Raw genomic sequence first — 25,212 nt, forward strand, 5'->3', positions numbered from 1 at the left:
TGAAAGAGAAAGATATGAGATTGGGAAAACTTAATGTTGAGTTATACTCACAGTTACACCCTAGAAAGAAGGTCACGAATTCCTAAGATGATATTCCAGTAACAGACAAGATTGCCTCTCCAGGAGTATCTTGGTTGCTCATTTTTCCTTTTGATTAGCTAAGATAAACTAGTATTCTCCCAATAAACATTTTTTGCTTACAGTAACTGGATTCAATTTTTTTTTAGCTAATACAGGAATGATATAGGTCTATGATGGACTGCTACTACTAAAAATTGTAGGACAATTCTACAGATATTTAAAATATTTCTCAAAATGTTGTGAAAGACTTCATATAGGTGTGTTCGGGAAAGCCCGCAGTGGGCCTTCCATGAATGCTGGAGTCCATGAGTGCTCATAAGTGCTCATGTTCTGAAGTGCTACATCCAAGACATCACTTGTCAGAGCAATGGACGGGCAGAAGCCCTCATGTCAAAAGGCTGAAAGAAGTGGATGATGTTGGTGGTCCACCTGCCACAGCTGCCCTTTAATGAAAACCTGTGCCAGGCCTGGCTCAGAGCACTTGACTCACTGAGGAGGAGATGTCTTTTTGAGCAGGACAGAGGCTGTCCCCTGAAGCCTCCAATAGGCTTCAGAATGACCCAGAGGGCAGGTCACTGAAGACAAGCCACAGTGGTCCAGGCTGGCCTCCAGGGTCCTCACAGGCTCTGCACTTGGTCACCACATTTGAGAAACAACTGTAGAAACTATTTCTCCTGAAAACTGTGTCTGCATGCTGACAGCTATGTTGCCATCATAATGTTCTGGTTACTCTAAATCGGGTTAGTACAGTTATATTCATGCAGTCCTTGAAAAGACAAAAACTCAAAGGGGAAATGCTACCTGAATGAAAAATCCCAAACCATGGAGTGTGTCAGACATACAGAGATACTCAAATTCATTCCGTTGTTGACAATGTCAGATAAAATTTTAGGGTCCAAATAAAATTGAGAACAACACCTTCTTTGCTATTTATTCTAAAACATATCTGATTGGAAATGGAATAAGCTATTTTAACAACAGCAATTATCAAACTACTAGAGGTCCGATGCACAAAATTCATGCACTGGTGGGGGAGGTTCCCTCAGCCCGGCCTGCACCCTCGCAGTCCAGGACCCCTCGGGGGATGTCTGCCTGCGGGCATAGGCCCAAGCCTAAGTGGGCAGTCAGACATCCCTCTCTCGATCTGGGATCCCTCACTCCTTACTGCCCGCCTGCTCGCTCCTTACCACTCAGCTCGCTACTCCTTAGCACTGCTCCTTAGCACTCCCACCACTGCCGCTTTGCTCGCCAGCCGTAAGCCAGCTTCTGGCTGAGCGGCCGCTCCCCCTAAGGGAGCACACCGACCACCATGGGACACCTCCTGCATTGAGCATCCGCCCCTGGCAGTCAGTGTGCATCATAGCAACCAGTCATTCCAGTTGTTCTGCTGTAATGGTCGCTTAGGCTTTTATTATATAGATATGCTTGCCAGAACAATTTATCTTATATTACATGTGAAGAAAAAAGCAACTCATATAATTGGAGACATCAAATTAAAGAGCCATTGAAAAATAAGCCCATCCATTCTAGGTAGAGCTATAATTGTATGGACTGTATGTTCTAACCTCTCCAGACAAGATACTACAATCATTTGTTCCAATATTAGATCATCTTCCCCTGACAAGAAATTGTTTTTCTCCTACTTAAATTTCAGCTATAACTTCTGTAGGAGTTCAGAACATGGCATCCCCCAAATATGCCACTCTATCATACTGAATACTTTGAATTAAAGATATAGGAAATATTTTGAGTTAAAGACAACAAATACAAGAAAAACACTCTAACCTTCTCTCTTTTAAAGCAAGAGTTGAAATTCCCATGTGAAAGATGTCTTCCTGATACTAGAAAAAAAATAGCATTTTATCATCAAGACAAGAAGGTGTGATCAAGGGAATTCTACACAAACAGACCTGTTACCACTCTTTATTCAACCTAACACAAAAGCAAGTAGATTTCATTATTTCTTTGGGTCTTCATTCCTTATCACAAAAAACTTATACTAGCTAAATTTGTATGCTTGTCTCCTGTTGATCTGCCTTACGTCAATTTACTTCTCAGGCCCAGCCCAAACGAATCCTAGGAGGGTAAATGTAAAAGTTAGCCTCCTTCCACTGCTGTGTCCTCAAGCCCCACGTCCTGATCCTCACCCAGCCAATTACAAGAGGTGAGCTGTGGTTGTTTAATTTCTCTGGGACTCATTATCTTCCCTATAAAATAAAAGAGAGGGATCATTATGTCCTCATGTTATGATTCTATATCTTCATGGACTTAAAAAGAAAAAACACAGTGCCCCCACAGAATGCAGGCCACTCAAATATAATAATAAATATATGTTAACAAATGCCAGTGGTCAAATTTCTCCAGGTAAAATAACACCAGTCACTCTGGCTCTCCTCCCAGAACCTAGTTTCCAACCTATGGCCATCCTGTGGCTCCCGTGGAATCTTCCCCGGGAACTCTCCCATCATTCTCAGGTGGCACCTGACAACAGGACATAGGGGTCCCATGACTCGCTGTCTGGTGGAATTCTGGTGGGTCTTAAGTGATACATTTAGTTATGATCTACATTCTATTTTTCACATACAAAGTGAATCCTGAACTGGTTAACAAGCCCAGTTTGAACAGTAAGGCTTCGGCATACAAAGTACAACTCCCACTGCCATGTGAAACACTGTTCTCAGAGGAGTTCATCTGTAGCTAATTCAACACTTTCAGAGTCACACCAAATACTGTGGCTGGGACATAAGCTGCCAGCCCCAGCAAGGTCCAGTCTTTCATTGTTTAAATGTATATTTTAGTTTAGCCTAGATTTAACAATTCGGATATGTCTATTAAATTACTTACAGATCATGTTGACAAGAAAACTGTAGCCATAAGAATTATCTAGAGACAAGAGGTCTGGCTCACACAGCCAGGTGTGGATGACTAAACCTTCAAGATACCCCTCCCTGGGGAATCCTGGCTTTGCCCAAAGACCCAGTGAAGTCTCATAGGTCAATCTTTGTCTCCTCAGAAGAGATGGGTTCATTGAATTTTCTGCTCAGGGAGAAAATGTCCAAAAAGACACAGAGAAAGAGCTCAGAGAAGGCACCTTTTGAATGATTCCCCCAGAGCAAGGGGACAAGGAAGGTTTTAGGCCCCTTTGAAACTCAAAGTCATTCCCTGTACTTCTGATTTATTGGTGGGAACTATGGGAATGCATCTGAAGAACAGGACCCAGTCACTGCCTTAAGGAGTATAAACAATGACAAAGGGTGAGGCAGGCCAGGGTCACGTGATAACGATAGCAATTTAGAGAATGAAGAGAGATTATGGCTGGACTGGTTAGGAAAGGTTTTATGTTTGAGTAACTAGAGATGGCCTTGAAAGATGAATATGATTTTTGACAAGAAGAGAGAGAAAAAGGTGAAGGGGACTGTAAAACTACCAAAATGAAGAGATGAACATGGGGAGCAGGGTATATTGAGAGAGCAGACAAGAGTTCTTGTTTGCTCCAATGCGAAGCATTGGACGTGTCATGAAAAACACAACAAGAAACAGAATGACACCCAATATGGAGGTTTTGAATGTGAACTAAATGGTTTGACCAGTGGAGAGTCATTCTTTAATTGAGAGAGTGAGTTGATCAAAGGACATTATAAGGTTAGTTGGTGTTAGCGACACAGAATAGGTTAGAAGAGGTAGAGCGAGAAGGCTGCTGCAACTGCCCAGGTGTCAGGCGATGAGGGCCCAGCACAGGAATGCACAGAAGAAGAGAAAGATACTGTACAGAGACCCAGGAGGCGGGCCCCAGAAAGGAGTGCTTCGGCTTCTCTCATCTTCAGCCACAATGCTGTGTCCTGTTCATACCATCTTCCCAGAACTCTTCACTCTACCATACCCACCTGGCCATCTTATGCTGTTCACAAGATAGTGCCCCAGTGAAAGCCCATTTCCCAGGGTTGGTGCCCCCTTCCTGGCTCTCAGATCATCCAGCACTTATTGAAGGACTATGGTCTTCTGGTCTCAACCAAATGGAAGGCCCATGTCTCATCCGTCTTTGTATCCCCCAAATGCACACTGTGCATATGCATATCAGAAAGACAACCGTCAATAGAGTGTGGTGGTTTGAATTCTGATCTTTAGAGTTGGACCTAACTAGTTCAAATCCAGTCTTAGCCACTTACCCCCTGGGTGGTCTTGGGGAAGTTGCCTAATCTGTGTGACATTTTGGTTCTTCATCTTTTAAATGTGGGTGATCACAATACCTTCCTCAGAGTAGCTGTGAGGATATAAGATAATGAACATACAGGAACTGGCCACAGGAGTTGCTCAATCAGTACTGACTAATACTGCTATTGGCATCCAATAATGACTTGTTAAATGGATGGAGAGATGCATGAACAGATGGACAGATGGAGATTTCATCTTTTTTCCATCAAAGGGTAACTATACTTTGAAAAGGCTATGATGTCTGGCAACCCAAAATTAACTGATGATCTTTGAGGAAACAGCGTTAGTACCATGGTTGGGCAGAAGCCATTTGTTCAATGAGTCTGTGAGGAAGTATAGCAGTAGATGTAGAAACACCATTTAAAGAAGTTTAGTAGTGAAAGAAGGCAAGAGGGAAAAAAGGGAAGAAAGGAAGGGAGGGAGGGAGGGAGGGAGGGAGGGAGGGAGGGAGGAAGGAAGGAAGGAAGGAAGGAAGGAAGGAAGGAAGGAAGGAAGGAAGGAAGGAAGGGGAAAACAAGGGCATTCTGAAATCATCAAAATCTATGGGGTGAAAACCACTGTTCTAAAAGTTGAAAACTTCATAGGACGATTCCTCCCACTATATATACTGCCTATAATATTAAGTGTTTGCTTCGTTCAGTCCTTTTTAAAAATAAAGGCTATAATTATGACCTACCAGCATTTCGTCCTAATGTGTGTAATGCATCTAGACACTGCTAACCACAATACACCATCACAATGTTCAGCCTCTTCATCTGTGTCCATGTAAATCAGCCTTGATAGTGGGAAAAACTATCCATTTCCATCATGCCCTCACTGTCCTACCTCACCCCACAACAGGGCCCCAGCACATGCTCACCTGCAGGCATCACTAACTACAAGTACTGTACCGTCTTCTATTTCAGTGCTACAGGCCTGCAGCCTGGTTGTCTTCAGGCCCAGCCTCATTTCTCTCAGGCCTCTGGGGTCACATTAATTAATTCTGTCATTAGATATCCTGTTGGAGGAACGAAAGATATCCACATGTGTGGCACGATGTCCTGCCATGTTCTTTGCCGCTCTATTTCTTAGCCACTTACTTTCCCATCACTCAGACTTGAAATCTCACTTTCCTCACTTCTTACCTCCCAGAACTTGCAGAGTTTCATTGAGTCATCTTCTTTAGTGTCCTAAGCAAGGCCCACGGGGTGGTTTACGGCTCCTCCCCTCTGGCCAGGAATTTCACAATCAGGCGGTCTCTCAGTGTGTATTCTGAATGGTTCTAATCTGCCTTCACCTTGCACCCACCCCAGCAGTCATCCTTATCTTCCCAGCATTACTTCCCAACACTCCTCCATACAACATTCTTCACCCAGCTGCCTTGCAGATAAAGTGCAAGCCCTTCAGCCTCACAGGTAAGCACCTCTGTGCTCTGACCCATCTTCCCAGCTCCTTCTCACTCACCTCTTCTCAAACATCCCAGCCAGGCCAAACTCAGCTCCCACTTTTCATCTATTTCTGTCTATAAGTATTCAAGCTGTTCCATCCACGGAGATATTTCCCCTTCCCCTTGCCTCCAACCCAGAAAAGCCGACCTACCCCTCCTTCAAGGTCACTCCAATGCCACCTTCTTCTGACTCACCCAGTGGCCAGGTTTGGCTCCTCTACTGAACCTCTCTGCCAAGCATCTGCACCATCCTAAAGATGTGCAGGCCACTTTTATGCACACTTGTTGGGTGTTCTGGGAAGGCCCCCTGCCCAGTGATCAACTCCTTAAAGTGTGAACAGGGTTTTATTCATTTTGAAAGTGTGAATACAGTCATCAATAAGGTTCAAGAAATAAACAAATCTATTAATTCAGCTCAAAAGACTGCCAGCTTCTTTCCAGAAGGCAGTTTAGTCCTTGAAACTTTAGAGCCATTAGTAAATATTGCCTTTTCATATTTAAAATTCTGGAGAAGCTGCAGACAGGAGAGGCAAACCTTAGCCAGAACTATTTTAAACAATAGGGGTTTGTCTGCGGTATGCCTTTCACACATTTCCCACTGCAGTCCACATTTTAAAAGAGAGCGTTACGTGTCCCATCCAAGAAGAATTGACAACAAAACTGAAAATTCTAGGCCAATTCCGTTTGGGATTTACATATTATATTGAAACTATTTTTTTTAAGTTTTTAGTTTTTAGTGCCAATTTCCATCTTTAAAATGAGTACAAATTGGCCACTCCCAAAAACCTTTTTGTTAGTAATCATGTACTTCTGTTTTTTTAAAATACTTGAATATTCTATTCACTCAGGAAATAAAGTATTCTGATTTTTTTAAGAGGGAGGGGAATACATATTATGTTCCTCATTCTTTCCTCCTATGAAACTGGTATAATTCAACTCAACGAAAACATATGAAGCTCCTACTATGTAGCAGGGACTTTGCCAGGCACTAGAAATACCCTGGGAGCTCAGCTATAATCCCTCTCTTCAAGGAGCTTTCAATGCAGTGGGAAAGGAAACAAGTGTGACAAGGGAGCAAAAGGCCACATGCTGCTGGAGCACAGAAGGGGCAGTTAAATCAGCTTGGTTTCCAAAGGAAAGTTTCTTAGAACAGTGCTTCTCAGGGGGCACATGCGCACAGGAGTCACCTGGAGTGATTTGCATATCCTGACTCAGAGGGTCCCGGGTGGGGCCCAAGAGTCTATATGTCTAACATGCTCCTTGGAGATGCTGATGCTGCTGGTTTGAGCAGCAAAGGAAACAGAAGACTGGACCCCAACGGAGAACAGACCAATGCGGGGGAAGTGCTCTCCAGGCTCAGGAGGCATGAACACAGCCAGAGGAAGACCACAGCAACCACTCCTTTCCTAGCGTATCTTAAGTTGGAGAGAATAAATAAATAAAGGCTAGGAAAATATCAACAATCTTGGAAGTAAGATGCAACCTTCTTAAGCAGATTTAAGAGCTCTCCAATTCAGAGTAATTAGAAAAAGACAAATCTAAATTATTTAGAAGTCTGAGCAATAAAATATTTTTAAACGGAGTTGACTTATTTCAAGTACTTACAGACTGTTGAACCTACAGCAACCTGGATTACCACCACATCTATTTAGATGAAAAGGTAATTACTACTGACATTTAGCACACTGGTTTCAAGAACTTTAAAATATTCATTTTCCTGGTAGGTTTTCGAAGTACCTTCATTCCTGTTTTTTATTCTATCATATGCTCACCATACATTTTCTCAGAGTATTAGAAAAGATAAATTTCAACTCAATCTGAATCCTGAGTAAACCAAGTTCAAAATAACAGGATTTTACATAATAAATATATAGTAGATTATATCATTCAAAAAAGATACAATGAAAAAAATCTAAATGATATATTGATATTATGTGTTATTTCATTTTAAAAATATGCTTTATGCAAGTGAATGCAGCTCATTACCGCAAAAGGAGATTAAATGTCCACACTATTTGAACTCTTGAGTATAGAGAATACAGGAGCCTGAAATACCATATGCTCTGCAAAGTCTCATTGCCATTTATTCACCTGATCCAGCAACAATACTGTGAATATTTCAGGCATAATTCTTGCATAGTTTATTCAGAACAAAGTTTCACTCAGAAGTTTGTACTATGCTTCTTGACACTGGTCATTATAAAGAAAATAAGCACTCATTCAAAATTTTTTTAATGAAGGATATTATCTTTTTGGGAAAGTTACATTGACTGGATAATAATAAACTTAATAATAACTTAATAAGGATTGTTCCCAAACTGCCTAAATGAGCTATAGCATCCATGTCTGCATAATGAAATACTGTGTCACTTAATTAAATTGTTAGGGGCAGAAATAGAATATTGCAGACTAGCTATTAATTATAAGAAATATTAATCATACTCTGTTAACCATGATTGTTTTGTTCTAATTAAAGAAAGCACATTCTAACCTGGCTGGGAGTTGTACACCAGGAACCTGGATGTGGCCCATCCTCCTCATAGGAGAGCTACCTATTATCATGGAAAGATTAACAACCTTATTGCCCAAACAATGGAGTCCCCACCAGCCCCCAGCCCACATTGCCTGAAATCTGTAACCATCATACCCATTTTTATTCCTTTTGCCTACTCGCCCATGCAATCTTTGTCCTACCCAATATAAGCAGCTGGCTTATGGGAGGGTGAGAGCAGATTTTCTTGGGTAAGTTGCTGCTCTCCCATACTGCCAGCATTATTGGAATAAATGCTCATATATGATTTAACCCTGTCTCTGCTTATCTGGCTCAAGTAGTGACAGGCAGCCCAGACCCAATGGTTGTCCAATTTAAAAATGACTATGTTTTATAAAATACAAACAACTTGCCATATTTCTCCAGGAAATTATATCAATGAGCAACTTTTTATGTGACAATAGCAACTTATTCATGATACTATTGGATCAGATTTAGCTTGCTGACCTATTCTTACAATCTTCTCCAAGGTTTTAAGAAATAAACAATGCAAGAAAAAAAGAAACTCACTCTGGGCCCAAGAACAAGTCAAAGTTTCAACCAGTCTATTGACACTTTTAAAGAAAACCTGAGTAAAGGCAGGCGGGAAGTTTCCAGGGCCCGCCTACAATGTGCTCTGTTCTGAATCCAATGGAAAGTGGGTCCTTTATGCAGTTAAACAAAAAGATGCACCCACAAATGAATTTGCCTCCTAAGTTTTAATGTTATATGAGATGTCACTAACCCTGAACCCAAGACCTGAGGCACTACACTACATCTGGCCTCTGCATCCTTTGGGACCACGTTCCCAGTGGCTGCATTAAGTTGCTTTGTCCTGGAGGGAGTCCTACTAGGATTAAACAAATAAACAAAGGCACACAACACCCCAGGCTTCACAGTTAGGGAATTCAGGTTTGGATTCCCAAAAGAAATCAACTTAACTTGACGCAGGAAAGTGTTCATTTTAAAGAAAGGGTCACATTATCCCTTTGTTCCCCAGCAAGGAAACTCACTAGAAAGACTATCTAATGCTTGAGTGAAAACTTCTTTCTGTGGCTTCTTGAACAGGTGGGTTTATTTCACAAATGGTACATTTTCTGGGCAGTCACCTCAGGATGGCCCAATGTCCCTCAAACCCACCCGATGTCCCTGGGAGTACGTGAAAAGGTGGCCCTTCCTTTGTTTCTAGAATATCCTGGGAAGGTGCAGAGAATCATACAGAGCCGAGGAGGAACAGGAGCAGCTCGGGGTCCAGCACACCTCCCTGCCAGGAGCAGCTCGGGGTCCAGCACACCTCCCTACCAGGAGCAGCTTGGGGTCCAGCACACCTCCCTGCCACAGCTGGGTGCACAGAGTGCACAATGTCTTCCTGGATTATGTCCTCTCCCCGGAGTAGCACTTCCCCATATTTTCCAAATTATCTCAGTCGGTAGCTGGCTTCTCCCTATTGCACCTCTGAGAAGTGGTATCTCCACTCTATTGCCAAGACACTGGCACAAGGACCAGCATCATCAGAGGCAGCTGAAATGGGAATGAGCACTCCCAGAGTTTTTGCCTTTAACATGAGCTCTGAGTGAGGCTGGCCTCTGAGTTCCTTTCCAGTGAAGGCAGAGAACCTGAGACATGATAACAATCACAGCCTGCAGCAATACTACATCCGCAGGACAAAGGGGGGAAAGAACAGCATATCTAATTGAAATCACCAGGGGAATTTCAGAAACCAGACTCGCTATCCCATCCTGGAATCTGGCCAAGCTACCAGGCAGTCTTTTCTCCCTGCCACACAACGGAAGAGTAATTTTCTTGCATTCTCCTGAGAGAACTGTACAGGCGAGCCAATCTGGTTATGTGGACAGAATCCTGAACTGGGAGGCCAGGAACCATGGTTCTGACCGCATGTCTGCCACAGCTAGTTCTGCGGCTTCAGGCCAGTCACTTAACCTCTCTGCACCTGTTTCTTCATCTGCAAGTCAAGAGAGCTGGACCAAGATCCCTAAGCTCCAGTTCTAACGCTCTGTGACTCTGTTAGGGATGCAGACAGTAAGACAGACCAGAAGAGCAGAAGTTGTCATGGTTTTTTTCAACAAGAAAAACAGTAAAGCTGACAGATTCTTGACAACCCTGCAGCTATACTGGGTATTATCACTGGTTCTCTCGCCACGGGATGAAGGCCAGCCACCTCACTGCTGCTGGCACTGTACACTCTGCCAGCAGGGCTTCCTTAGGCCCCAACAGGGCACCCTACAAGGAGGCAATACTTGTGTGACTGACTTCCGGGAAGTCTGACAAGATGTCCCTGGTACACATAATCTACTTATATAAAAATCCTGGGTATTCATCATGACCAGACCAGAACCGCCACCAAGCGGAAGGAAGTCAGTCCTGCAGGGGTTGTCTTGGCAATGGCTGCGCCCTACCCAAAGCTGTTTCCCGGAGCTGTTTCCTGTAAGGGCAGACTTTGAAGCAGGAACCCACCCTGGGAGCATGGAGGCAGATCGTTATAAAGTGTGCCGCGCCAGCACAGACAAGGGTGAACCTGAGTGGGGGCGGCTGAAAGGCTTAGAAAAGACAGACAAGAGAATGAAAGCCGGGTCTTGGTGGGACGCTGCTTCTCTGAGAGACAGCGACCATGCCCACAGCCATGCCTTTATTTTATAGCAGATGCTACGAGGCAAAGTAAGGGTATGACCAAGATGGTTACAACATTCTCCTGGGTTTCAATCCTACTCAACTATATGCACCTGAACTCTATCAAGCCTACATCACTCAGGCACATGGGGCCATGGGGCCACATGTTTGGACCATAGGTTCAAGCTTACAACTACAGCTGTTGGCTATAATTGTGCTGGGGATGCCCTCCAAGCTGGGACTTGCACGTGGCAATGAGAGGACTGTGCCCTCTCATCAGTCTAAGGCTTGAACCTGTCCAAAACACTGTATCAGCTCCCCACAATAAAGTTTTAATTCTGTTTCTTTGTTACTAATGTTGTGGCCCCACCCCATAACAAAGAAACAATTTCCAGAGGATGAGGCCCAGGAATCAAGATTTTAAAAAGATTCCCAGGTGATTCTAATGTGCAGCCAAGGTTGAGAACCACTGCTATAAATAATATTAAAAATATATCTAACGTGCAATTCTTTGTCCAAAAAATGAGCATGTTCAAAAATTAAATGAAGAAAATTTGGATATACTCGATGGAGATTTTCACACATATTTGAGTGATGATTCCATTGATTCCACAGATGATGCTAAAAAGGAAAATTTTCCCATCAAATTTCTTAATAGTATTACTCCTTCGGGAATGCTGTGTCATAAATTAAAAGTGAAAGTGGGTGCAATCATCATGCTATTGAGAAATCTCAATAATAAATGGGGTCTTTGTAATGGTACCAGATTTATTATCAAAAGATTACGACCTAACATTATAGAAGCTGAAGTATTAACAGGATCTGCAGAGGGAGAGGCTGTTCTGATTCCAAGAATTAATTTGTCCCCATCTGACACTGGCCTCCCATTTAAATTGATTTGATGACGGTTTCCCGTGATGCCAGCATTTGTGACGACTATTAATAAATCACAAGGACACACTCTAGACAAAGTAGGCATGTTCCTACCTGAACCCGTTTTTGCACATGGTCAGTTATATGTTGCTTTCTCTCGAGTTTGAAGAGCATGTGATGTTACAGTTAAAGTTCTAAGTATTTCATCACAAGGGAAATTAGTCAAGCACTCTGAAAGTGTTTTCACTCTTAATGTGGTATACAGGGAGATATTAGAATAAGTTTAATCACTTTATCAGTCATTATTTGCATCACTGTTGTTTTTATATCATGTTTTTGTTGTTTTCATATCATGTTTTTGTCATTTTTATATCATGCCTCTGTTGTTATATCCTTTTGTTACTGTTTATTTATTAATAAATTTATATATTATTTTCATATACATTTTACTAATTTCCTTTCATCTCTCACACTTCTATTATAGAGAAAGGGCAAATAGCAATATTAAAATATCTCTGCTAATTAATTCCTTTTTAAAAATATGTATATTTTGCCAAAACCGGTTTGGCTCAGTGGATAGAGCGTCGGCCTGCTGACTGAAAGGTCCCGGGTTCGATTCCGGTCAAGGGCATGTACCTGGGTTGCGGGCACATCCCCCGTGGGAGATGTGCAGGAGGCAGCTGGTCGATGTTTCTCTCCCATCGATGTTTCTAACTATCTATCTCTCTCCCTTTCTCTCTGTAAAAAATCAATAAAATATATTTTAAAAAAAATGTATATTTTATTGATTTTTTACAGAGAGGAAGGGAGAGGGATAGAGAGTTAGAAACATCGATGAGAGAGAAACATCGATCAGCTGCCTCCTGCACACTCCCCACTGGGGATGTGCCCACAACCAAGGTACATGCCCTTGACCGGAATTGAACCTGGGACCCTTGAGTCCACAGGCCGATGCTCTATCCACTGAGCCAAACTGGTTAGGGCAATTAATTCCCTTTTAATGTGCATGAATTTCGTGCACCAGGCTACTAGTCTATAATAATCAAAGTGTAATATGCAAATTGACCGAATGACTGAACAGCAGAACCACCCTCCAGATGATCACACTATGACATGCACTGGCGCCAGGACAGACAAGGTGGGTATTATGTGATTGGGGGGGGGGGGGGGGGGGCCATCACCTCACAACTGCCCCAAAGAGGGAGTCTCAGGCCACCGGCTGGCGGGGCGATTGATTAGGGGGTGGGGGGTTCCACGATTGCCCCAAAGAGAGAGGCCCAGGCTACCCAGCTGGCGGCGCTGAGGTGGGTGGGCAGGGCCTCTCTCTGCAGAGCCATTGATCGTGGAGCCCTATGATCGATCCCCCCACAGAGGGAGGCCCAGGCCACCCATCCAGCAGCCACAGAGGGAGGCCCAGGCCACCCGGCTGGTTGCACTGTGGTGGGTGGGTGAGTCAGATGAAAACTTAGGCAGGCTGGTTCTCAGGTCATCACCACTATTTTACAATGCCTCTCTAAGGGCATCATACAACAGACAATTAGATTGAACTTTTACCATTAATGAGCACCCCGAAGTGCAGTGGGCTTTGCCTGCATCAAGGCTACATGGCTCTATCTTAATGGGACAACATGGAGACATCAGAGAGAACACATCATTAGAAAAGACAGGCCTGGCTATATATATATAATCCTAATATGCAAATAGACCAAAGGGCAGAACAACCGAACAACCAGTTACTATGACATGTGCTGACCACCAGGGGGCACGCGCAGAACATGGCAGGTGTCAGCTGCAGCGGGATGGTGAGGCAGGTGAGTGGGGGGTGCCAGATGAAGGTGGGGTGCCGGTCACTGTCATTGGGGCGAGCCTCTGGTAGTTACTGAAAATTCTTTGCTCCCGCACTCTGTGGTCCTGCCCAGCACTCACACCTGCTGCTGGTGCCAGAGCTGCCACTTGCACTCACTGCCGGCACTGGGCACTGGCCCCAATTGCTCAGCGCCATCAGCGGGTGTGAGTGGTGGCTGCCGCCCCCGATCGCCCCTCAGGGCTTCTCCACCTCCCTCTGCTCCTGAGGGGCGATCAGGGCCAGAAGCTGCCTCTTGCACCCACTGCCAGTGACAGCCCCGCTTACACGTTGCCAGTGCCCGGCACCGGTCCCGATCTCTCGGTGCCATCAGCTGGTGCGAGCGGCAGCTGCTGGCCCCAATCACCCGAGGGCTTCTCCACCTCCCCCTGCACCTCAAGGGCAACCGGGGCAGCAGCCACTACTCACACCTCAGTGCAGGTCCTGCTTGCATCTGTTGCTGGTGCCAGCCCCAATAGCTTCGCACCATCAGCGGGTGCAAGCGGGGCCAATGTGGTCAGCACATGGGAACAGCAGCAGTGGGAGTGGGGCTGCCAGCAGACAGGAGACCAGGGGCTGAGGCGGGAGGGGCCAGGCAGGGGCTTGGAGGATGGGCCGAGACCCAACCCTGTGCCCACTGCAGCCTTGCAGCTCCCAGGTCCTTTCAAGGTGCACAAATTTGTGCACTGGGCCCCTAGTGTGGATAATAATATCCACTCCATAGCTTTACTGTGAAGATTAATAAAATAATGCTTGCAGAAGTCCCAGTGACAGTATCTGTACTTAAAATCTCAAAGGACAGATAAAAATCACTGTAGATTTCTGGTGACTAAGTTGGGACAAAAGACTGAATTCTGATTTTAAGGTTATGCCTATCAATTTACCTAATTGGCAGCTATTTCAGCTAATCTATTAATATCTACTGACATCTATCTCTTATTATTCATTGGGAGTCATATGATTTTAGATTCCTATCATTGTTCTAAGATTGTCCAAAGTTCCAACAGTGTTCTGTAATGGAGGGAGGCTGGGCACCCTAATGGGAGGGAGTCTAGGCACCCTCACGGAAGGGGAGGCTGGGCACTCTAATGGAAGGAGAACTTTCCGCAAATGAGAAGCTCTCTGCCCCCCTCCCAGCTCCATCACTCACCCAAACAACACATTCTGTGCCTCAGTTTCTCCTTCCATAAAATGGAGGCCAGTTTCTGTTCCTACCTCTCCCACAGAGAGAGTATGATGAGAGTGGCAATGCCTAACATTTGCATAGCGCCTAACATGAACACTTTAAAGGTTTTTCATATGCCTTCTTATCTTATTTAGGTAATGAGCAGATTTTTGACATGAGGACATATTTAGTAAATTAAGCAAAAAGAATTTTTTGATCTTCATTGGAAAGATCTAAAAAAAAACACATGAAATGTATTTAAAATATGTGTATGTATATAATATATGCACATATGTACATGTGTGTATTTAGCACATCAGTTCTGTAGCCTTCACAAAAATGAAAACACATCTATCACAAGACTGTATTTGTTTACAAATATCTTTACATGTATTTGCATTCCCCAGTGATACCACAGGTCTGAATCACATAGTCAACACCAATTTTAAAGTATTTATGAAAGAAAAATGAAAATGGCTAAAAATAAATCTCATTTATCAAATTCCATACAACTACTATTTTAGAAATGATTCCTTTAATTGTATATTTCCTAAAAACTTCAGACCAGTCACCTAAGATTCTAGCCTCGGAGATTTTAAGCTGACTTGGCGGGGGGGGGGGGGGGGGGGGGGGGGGGAGGGGGGGGGCGGGCAGTTAGTTACACAGCTTTAAAATTGTAACTGTTTGAACCACCCAAGTGATAACCCTGGACTTCCAGTTTGTAAAATAAAATTTATTCATCAATTTACATAGTTTAAACTAGATAATGAGTCATAAGTAAAATTTCACTGAAATCATTTATCTACCCATATTAGTAATGCCAAAACCATGTAGAAATTAAAATTGACACAACCTAAAGTTTAACAGAGAAGAAGCAGAAACATTTATATTTATTTATTTATTTATTTTAAATATTTATTTCTTTTTCTGTATTTGCCACCTTAGTTGATCTCAGGACTCCCTATACTTAATCTTTCATGTGTGATCCTCCAATCTAAGCTATTCTGATTTTTTAGGAATATTAGGCTTTATATAAGATAGATATAAATTTTTGCTGGAATCATTTAAGTGAAATTTGTATAAATCATTAGCTAAGTAAGTTTATAGAAGGGGAAAACATTTGCCAAGATATATTATTGGAGGAATTTAAACTACCAGCTAATCCACACGACGGCTGAACTCCCAAACACATAGGCAGATTAGGAGACAGAGAGATAGCACATGGAAATAAGCATGCAAATAGCTGGCACTCTTTCTAGAAGTGTGATGAAACACTGTTTCTTCAACTACCCTATCTACAGAGGCATATATATATAGCATAAAAGGTGGTAGGAACAGCCAGACTAGACCCAAGTCTGCTCTGTTGCCATGGGAGAATCGTCTTCCCCTCACACATGCCTCCTCTCCTAGAACACCCCACACTGGCGATGAACCTGCCATCCCCTGGGTCCCAGAGAGAATGGGAAGTCAGCATGGATTTCTTCTTTACGCTGACACCTCTTTGCTTAGTTAGTGCCCAAGCCCAGTGCTTCTCACCTCCTTAGGACCACTTGATCCCCTCGCCCACGCCCCCTGGCATCCATCCTCACCATCATGCCTTCAGTGAAGTCAGGACTGAATTCAGGAAATCCATAGGCTCAGGAAGTAGACCTTGCAGCCTAGTCAGGCAGGACAGAGGGGAACTTGCTGCTATGGGGTCTCACCCAGGCAGGGATAATCAAGAGGGGAATCCTGAGAGAGAGGGCATCTCAAACTGAGGCCGAGCCTGTTGAAGCAGGCCCGAACCACCTGCTCAGGAATCAATTGTTCCTTCTGGGGGGAACAAAACTGAAAAGGGGGGGGGGGGCAGGGAAGTGAACACTAGACAGCAAAATCACAAAGCAGGGGCTTATTAGAAAGGAATTTGCACTCCATCAAGAAGGTGACTTTTTGCAATGAAGGTCAAGAGGGTCGACATCAGACATGCATTTACATTCTCATTTCTATCATGTTGTGGGAGGCAGGACTGACACAGGGAGACACACCAACCATTTCACACTCACCACAAGATGCTCCAGAGGTTTGTGGTCACCAGACAAATAAACCCACATGCCTGCTCAGGATAATTTGAACATCCCCATTTTGTAGGAAGGGATGCCCCCAAGTCTATTTTCTTCCCATTCCTGGAGTTCTGTAAGCAATGCCCAAGCAATTAATTAAGTGAATAAAAATGCACTGATTCTGAGTCTCAAATCAAATTAAAAATATTCCTGGATTATCCACTGTGGACAAAGCACCACATGAAGTCTCCTGGAAGCCCCAAGTGTAGCCTCTCTGGCTGTAAAGCTGGGCTGGCATCAGACCAATTTCATTCCTTACATCACGCGCACCGTTATGGTGAAATAAACAGTACCACCAAACGGTGAGCTGAACAACGTTAGGTGTACCCTTTGCCTGGAAGGGAACGGCTCCTTACTTGGGAGTCAGATCCACGGGGCTCCCAGAATTAGAGGTAGGGGGCTAACGAGGAGGAAGCACACCAAATAAGGAAGACTCTGAGGTCAGGTCTCCCGGAGGGCGTGTTGGCCCTTCTCTGTGGTTTAAGGCTTTCACAGTAGAGCCTGGTTCGAACAGGTTCGCCTACATGCTCCAAGCACAGCAAGACTGTGACTTTGATCACACACACAATGACAACAGTAACCATGATCAGATAACTTACTGCATCTCTCAACACCGTTTTACTTGAATTGCATGGGTTTTTTCTCAAAAGGAAGGAAATTTGTAGCGAGGGTTCTAGGACCGTAAAATATACCTCCCTATTTGTTATTTATGGCCTTTGATCATTATTCTTCACATTTCCTGCCTGTGTCCTTAATTCCAAAACTAGCTTTCAAGACCAAAGGTCTCTGTGTTAGAACACCATCTCCTAGGCAGGGCAGATCGCTCCTTAAAAAGCTGTATTGGTGCCTGAGAAACGCGAGTATCCGCTTTACCAGCTCAGCCCTTTTCAGTCTTTGAAAAGTGGTTTTGTTCACCCTGAACTGATGAATTTCTATTGAAACCTTATGTTTCTCTAACACACACAATAAACTGGCACTTGGCAGTGATTTCAACAAGTGAATGGGGCCAGGCTGCCATCAGAACAAAGCTGAGGGAGCTGAAGCAAGCCAGATGTAAATGAGTTAATCTACAGAGAATCCTTTCTCTGAAGGCTGTTAACTTAAAACAAAACGGCTGTCCTCTCCTTTGGGTGCTATAGCTGCCTTCCCTAGTCTGCACTGAGAGAAGCACATCTGGCCTAAGAACCAGAGAACCATGTTACTACGGCAAGAAATGCTAGGCCTCCGGAGTCCTGCTCTCACCTGGGTGAGGTGCTCGATTCATTCTCCCTCCAGAAGGCCCAGGCCCACCACACTTCCTGCCATCCATGCTGACCATGGCCACACGCAACCCTGGGCTTGGATTCAGCTACCTTCAGCAGCTCTGACCCCCTCTGACAGTGGGCTCAGCACCTAGTCATGCTGTCTTGACCAACCCCAGCACAGCCTCTGAGAGCCTTGACCCAGCCAGCGGCTGGAGCTGCTCCCTCTGATGGGATGGTGGGATCCAGCCAACCCCCTCTATGACTGAAGTTCTCATCTAAAGGAAACATGTGTGGTGCGTTTGTGTGTCCATATCTTCACACACTCCTGGACACTGAAGAGCAGCTTCAGGCCTGGGAGGTGAGACCAGGGTTGTACAGAGCTATCCAGTACTGATGTGGCCACGTGTTAGAATCACGGGGTGGGGAGTTTGCTTTGCAAAACTTCCTATCAGTCTAGGATGGGGCCTGGGCATCAGAATGTTCCAAAAAGCATCCCAGATGGTGTTAGTATGCAACTAGGGCTGATGTAGAGAGAAAGAGGCAGTGACCATCAGTGAGGCTCCCCTGTGCGCCCAGATGGAGAGCACACAATTTAAAAGCAGGCCCCTTTCCAGAGTAAGATCATCTCTGCAGCCTACCAGGTGACCACAAGAACAGTGTGTTGAATTCGGGTGCTATGTTTCATGCAGACAGTGCCTCTTTAACTAGTCTGAGCCTCAGCTACCTTAACTATTAGGGAAACAGCTACTCTAGATTCACTTGTGTTACTTCTCTCATCCCCCATTCTCCAGCTTTATGCATCGCCTTCTCTCTCCACCTCTCACGTAATGCAGACACAAAAACGCTATATATGTTGCCTTGAGATTTGATTTGGATAGTGTCTGCCCTCTAAGTAAATAATAGCACAGAAATGATAAGCTCTATAATTTAACTAGGGAATATGACACTGATAATGTGACAGTCCCTAACGCATAACATACTCCATTCCTGGCACCGGAGCTAACCATTCCACTGGGGAACGCTTGTGTGGAAATGCACAGATCTCACCCTTGAGTGCCAGCCAGGCAGCAGCTCCCTGCACACAGCACCTGCTCGCCACGATGCTGCCACTCTTGATTCCCTCTGAGCTGGGTTTAGTATCTGCTTATCAAGAAGATTCATTTTAGAACTATTTTCAGAACAAGTCTAAAGACCTCCTTAAGGGATATATTAGCTACATTACTTTAACCCAGTGAAATACATAAATCTCTCATCCTGCAATAAATTCAGCACATAGGAAGGCAAGCAGTCTCTCAGATGGGCCTACTTGGATGAAAAATAGCATGGAAATATGCAAATGACGAGGGCATATGGCAGAATGTGCAACAAAGCGGGTCTCTGGAACCCTATTTACAATGATCTAGTTATCCAATCAGAAACCTGGTAGTTATTCTAGAAGCCTACCTCCCGTCAACTGCCTCCCACTCCTTCCAAATCCCTAAGTCCTACAGATTTGATTTTGTGCACACATTCATATTTGTCTCTTCTATCCCAACCCATAGCTCCTATTTAAATGTGCTGCTTCCCAGACTCCTCCAGTGGCCTCCTAACTGCCCCTCTGTATTGAGTCTTGCCCCCTCCAATCCATCCTTCTATGTTCTGCCACAGCAATCTTTATGAAACAATCCTGACCACATTGCCCTCTCATTAAAACCTTTCACTGGCCCTAACCTTTTTGGCTCAGTGGATAGAGCGTCAGCCTGCAGACTGAAGGGTCCCAGGTTTGATTCCGGTCAAGGGCATGTACTTTGGCTGCGGGCACATCCTCAGTAGAGGGTGTGCAGGAGGCAGCGATCAATGTTTCTCTCTCATCGATGTTTCTAACTCTCTCTCCCTCTCCCTTCCTCTCTGTAAAAAATCAATAAAGTATATTTTTTAAAAAAACCTTTCACTGGCTTCCTACTGTCTACAGAATGACATTCAAGGTCCAAGCAAGGTATACACCCCCAACCCCCAATCTCATCTCTCCAACCTCAGGTCTCCTGTGCCTCATCTTAAGCCCTCTGCTCCAGTCTGAAGAGCTAGCTACTTGGAGCTCCCAGAACACCAGCCTGCCTCGCATCTCCTTACCTCTGTTTGGGCTGTTTGAATGCCAGCATTCGAACAACTCAGGTTCTTTACAGCTCAGATTCTTTGCTTTCAGTTGTTTACAATATGGGACTGCCTCTTATTCCATGTGTGAGTCATTTGTAGAGGCAAAATAAATAAATAAATAAATAAATAAATCAGTCCAGGCAAGATATCACCTTCTTATCCCCTCAGAAATGATGTATGTGTTCTGTATTCCTGAAAGAAGGTTCATGTTTCAAGATATTCCCAAAGCTGATAGTGTGAAACTATCCAAGTGAGTTACTCCCAGACCCGGGCCCTCGCTGTTTCAAGTGCCATCTCCCTGGCAGTGATGATTATTTGAGTGAGGTACAGGGTGGAGACACTGACTGTGGCGTAAACCAACATAACATATGAAGTCTACCTCCACATCCCCTGCCCATGTAGAAGAAAAATAACACTGGGAATGAATACTGACTTCCCTGGGTGTGTGGCTTCTTCACCAATGAAGGAGTCACATAAACATAAAGGCAGCATCCTTGATTCCTCAGCGGGCAGCCCCAGTGCCCAAAACAGAGCTTCTAGAAGGCTCTGGGCCCACCTAGAATTTCCATTAAAATGTCCAATATCTGCAACGTGGCAGCAACTTAATACCTAGCAGATACCCTCTTCTCCAAGTGCTGATTTCATATTGGAAAATGAGCAATTTAAATAAATGTTTCATTAACAGAGTGTTCTCCTGCTTGATGCTAATGTTATTTGTTTTCCTCAATTCTCTTCCATGGAGTCATTTCATGCAATCCTCCAAAGGACAATCTGAAACTCTTCCGGTCCCTAATAGACAATCCAGGAAACCTAGAAACCATCCAAACAACCAAAGAAATAAGTGAAAACCCTTAACTAAAGAGCTATTCAGACCCATCTGTTCCAGAACACACATCACACATGATACAGAACAGAACGAACTCTCCTAACCACCTCGGTGGCACTGGGTTTGTACTGATGGCAGCAAAGGATCCTGCAAAGGGCACTGCTGGTCCCTGAGACAGAAGTGGAGGGGCGGCTTATTCAGGAAGAATGTGTGGGTGTGACATTTGTTTTAAGGCCCTGCAAGGCTTGTTCCCATTCTGTCCCTATCTGGACAGGATTCTTGCTTGATGCTGGTTCCAAACCCAAAAAATTTCAAGGATATTTCTAACATCTTTTATTAATAGAAGTTATTTAAAAATTTCATAGCACAGGGCTCAAATACACTCCAAATAGGCAAACGCAAATAAGGGTTTGTTCCCCCAAACTTTGTGAGACACAGAATGGCTTGATCATGATGGACACCACATTAGTGAAAGGTCATCTTTTGGGCGGGTCCAGTCACTTTGGGGTGGTTCTGTGTGCCGTTATACTAAAGGTGAGATCTTGATTTGGTTCTATTCCACACGGGGAGCAAAAGTAAAACTCAGTGAAGAGATGAAGCACTTCAATAGTAAACTGTATGGAACTTTCTGGGTGCCGTGTGTGTGGCGGTAAGTGCAAGACCCATGAAAGAGTGTGGAAATAACACTGGTGGGGCTGGCACTCCAGGCTCTGCAAGGCACTGAACAAATTAATCTCTGAGCTTCATCTCCTTATTATAAAATAAAGCAACAATGATAACACTGGCGGCAGTGGTGGTGGCAGCTACCCTTACTGAGGACTTACAATAGAAGATATTATTGGAAGCGCTTTACAAACACTTGTGAAGCACCATCTCACTTCATCCTGAACCACATGTAGGGAGATGTTATCAACTTCATTTCACAGAGGAGGCTCAGAGCTCAGTAACTGGCCCAAGGTCACCTGCTAGAGCAGTGGTTCTCAACCTTGGCTGCACATTAGAATCACCTGGGAATCTTTTTAAAATCCTGATTTCTGGGCCTCATCCTCCGGAAATTCTGTTTCTTTGTTATGGGGTGGGGCCACAACATTAGTAACAAAGAAACAGAATTTCTGGAGGATGAGGCCCAGAAATCAGGATTTTAAAAAGATTCCCAGGTGATTCTAATGTGCAGCCAAGGTTGAGAACCACTGCGCTAGAGTGAGTGTCAGGGTCTCAGTTCAAAACCAAGTCTACTTGACTGCTGTGATCTTAGGGGAAAAATAACCACCGCAAATGACTGCTGCAAATATGACATAATACATACAATGTAGAGTTGAAAATGTCCCTGAAAGAAAGCACTACGTCAGCCTCAGTCGTCACTGACAGAGCCCACCTCTCCCTGCAGCCAGGTCTGTCGCCCTCTTTGAACTCTGGGAGGCCAGTGCCCACAGCCTCCTCCCTCCTTGAATTAGGGATGGATAATCCCAAGGCAGCCGGAGAAGAAGGCGTGCCTCTTGGACTTACTTTCTGAGCACGGCTATCTCATTCTCTATGCTGCTTTCTTTGCCCTTCAGCGCCTTCTTAGGAATGCACTTCACCGCAAAGAGCTTTCCAGTTGCTTTCTCTTCGGCTAAAACCACTTCAGAAAATGCCCCACTGTAAAGAAAAAGGGAGAAAAAGAGTGGTTTAGTTCAGGATTTAGGAGTTCCAAAGGCTCCTCTAATCCCACTGCCAAAGTTTGAGCAATAACAGCGACGCAAATGACCACCAGCATTGCTATACTTTATTACCCAGCATCACTCCCGACCAAACTTCTATGCAAGGAAGTACACACACAAATGTGCCCTCATGCAGAGGGACACGTGGATGTCCACATGGGTTTGGCTGCCTCCCGGTGCCACTTGCTACCCTGCAGAACATCATGTAGCAGCGACTTGGGAGCAAACAGAGAAGCTTCCAGCAAGATTCCTACCGAGAAAGATGGTGTCCATCTGAAGCTGTCGGCACCCCCACACCCAAGTAGACCAGTATGACTATACTAAAACTTCTAGATTCCTCTCAGGCCCTTTCATCCTAAGAAAATTTCAGAGTACTTCACAAACATTTAATAAATTTTTGCAGACTGGTAAGGATGTGACTAAAGTGTGAGTTAGTGCCACACGTGTTATCGCCATGGGGTTAATTAATTGGTAGGGAGTGGCATGCAAGTCTTCAATAAGCATCTTGTTTCTTTATTAAACCAACCAAACAAAGACACAAATGATGCCCTGAGTGAGATAGACTTTCCTGCCTGAAAATATAAATTTAACTCTGTAAGGGCAGAGCAACAAGCTGAAAACATAACCAAGACTTGAGGCCAGACAGCCCATTTCTCCGGAGAGGTCCCCTGTGGTCAGTGAACCCCAGAGCCAGTGCCTCCCTGGCTGCCTTGCCCCCTCCCTGTATTTGCCAGCAGCAGCCTGGATGATGCGCTTAGGTTGGGGGGCAGAACACCCCCAATGAGTCCTCCAGTGTTCACTCCAGCTCTCAGTAACGTGGACCTGTGCACACGGGTCAAGGAAAACCACAAGCCTCTGAGTCATTCTCTATGCCTAGACTTCCTTTTCTATCCTCAGAGAGAGAACAAATGCAGCTTCTACACAGTTATGATGAGGGACAACCCCTCCTACATCAAAAGAAACCCCTGGAAGGACCAATGTCATCCCAACAGCCATGCCTAGGGGGCCTTTGTTCTTCAGTCAACATCAAAGAGATGCCTAAGCAAGGACAACATACTTTTGCCTCCCTCTCCTTCCCCATCTGAAGGGATATGCATCTGTCAAAGGAAGATAAGTAGATATTTTAAAAATCCTTTCCAGTGAGAGGAATTCACTCCACTTAGTACAATTAACTGTTTGGAACAGCGTTCCTACTGGAACATTAACTCCCACGAGAGAAGTCCGTCCATCTCCAAGGTCTGCATCTAATTACATAAACCTGAGGGGCAGGAGATAGGCATTCCACAACAGAACCAAGTGTAAAATATTAGAGCTGAGGCACTGCACCCAAATTCACAAATAATCGGCAAAGAAGGATTCTCCCCTCACAGTACCGTAGGCCTCACATGGAACCAGGCAGAAGAGCAATTATGAAATAATAAATACATGAAAACGCACAATAGATTTATCATAAGTAATATATGGAATAGGACATTCCCAGTAACATTTAGTCACTGCCAACGACTTTTGCCCCAAAAGACCAATTCATACAATTTCAGGCAGCTCCCCCCCACCCCCATCTCCTCCGCAACCCAGGGGTTGTCTCTCCCCTGGCTTCTGTCTCAGGGACAGACCCAGATGGATTCATCTCAAAGTGAGTGTGGTTTCTAAGCTGGAAGAAACTGTGGACAACTACATACATGCTGCCTCTTGCTATCCTCCAGGAGGCAGAACAAGAACTATGCTGGAGAAAAGAAAGATCAGTGATGACAGACCTAAAACCATGTGAGGATCCTAAAACCATGGGCGAGGAATCCATGCCTTCATTCTGTTTCCCTATTGGCTACTTGGGTCCCTGATGCCGCTGATACCATAATGGTTTCTCTCCTGAGTCTGCTGGACTAACTACGTCCATTTTCCAGAAGGTGGAGAACCCTTCAGCAGTGGCAACCAAGCTGCCAGAGCTCTGACGGACCACTGCTGGCAGACCCCACTCTGCATCCACCCACGCTCTGCCTCCTCAGGATCTGTGTGAGTGGTAATGTTAGCTAGGTGGTGAAATATTAATAAAGAAAGGTAGCAAAGGGAATTAGACATTATTAAGCATAATCAACCAGGGAGAATAAGCCTGTTTAATCAGGAAGCTACAGCTTGACACTCCAGGGGATAGCAGCATTGCCCCGCCATGGGGATTAATATCCCTCCCTTTCCCCATGCAGGGAGCAGCCCACCCTCCAGCGCAGGTGTCTGGGGGCAGGGGGAGGTAAGCACATGTGCAGTACAAGTCAAGGTGGCACACGGGGGTGGGGGGGGTCTTCCTATGAGGCATGAGCAACAGGAGCCAAGATAGTGACCACAAAGGCTGTCAGCCCAACCTGGGAAAGAGGAGGTTGGTTAGGAGGCAGATCCACCAGAAGCCCACGAAAGCTTGGGAGTTGATGACTGGTTAGTTTGAAGAGAGCCTTGTCCTTCC

General features: G+C 44.7%; 1 protein-coding gene across 2 annotated transcripts in view; it reads right to left on the minus strand.

Moving 5' to 3' along the window:
* The window catches only part of CAMK1D (calcium/calmodulin dependent protein kinase ID), a 400,268-nt gene that overhangs the window by 212,516 nt on the left and 162,540 nt on the right, over window positions 1-25,212 (minus strand). For both annotated transcript variants that reach the window (XM_070428392.1, XM_070428401.1), the window contains exon 2: window positions 22,567-22,698. In XM_070428392.1, the coding sequence (XP_070284493.1) occupies window positions 22,567-22,698 (132 nt within the window). The remainder of the gene's footprint in view (window positions 1-22,566; window positions 22,699-25,212) is intronic.

Source organism: Myotis yumanensis, unplaced genomic scaffold (genome assembly GCF_028538775.1).
Source record: "Myotis yumanensis isolate MYYU_CA2020_CCGP unplaced genomic scaffold, mMyoYum1.0.hap1 SCAF_1, whole genome shotgun sequence".
In the NCBI taxonomy this organism is placed as follows: domain Eukaryota; kingdom Metazoa; phylum Chordata; class Mammalia; order Chiroptera; family Vespertilionidae; genus Myotis; species Myotis yumanensis.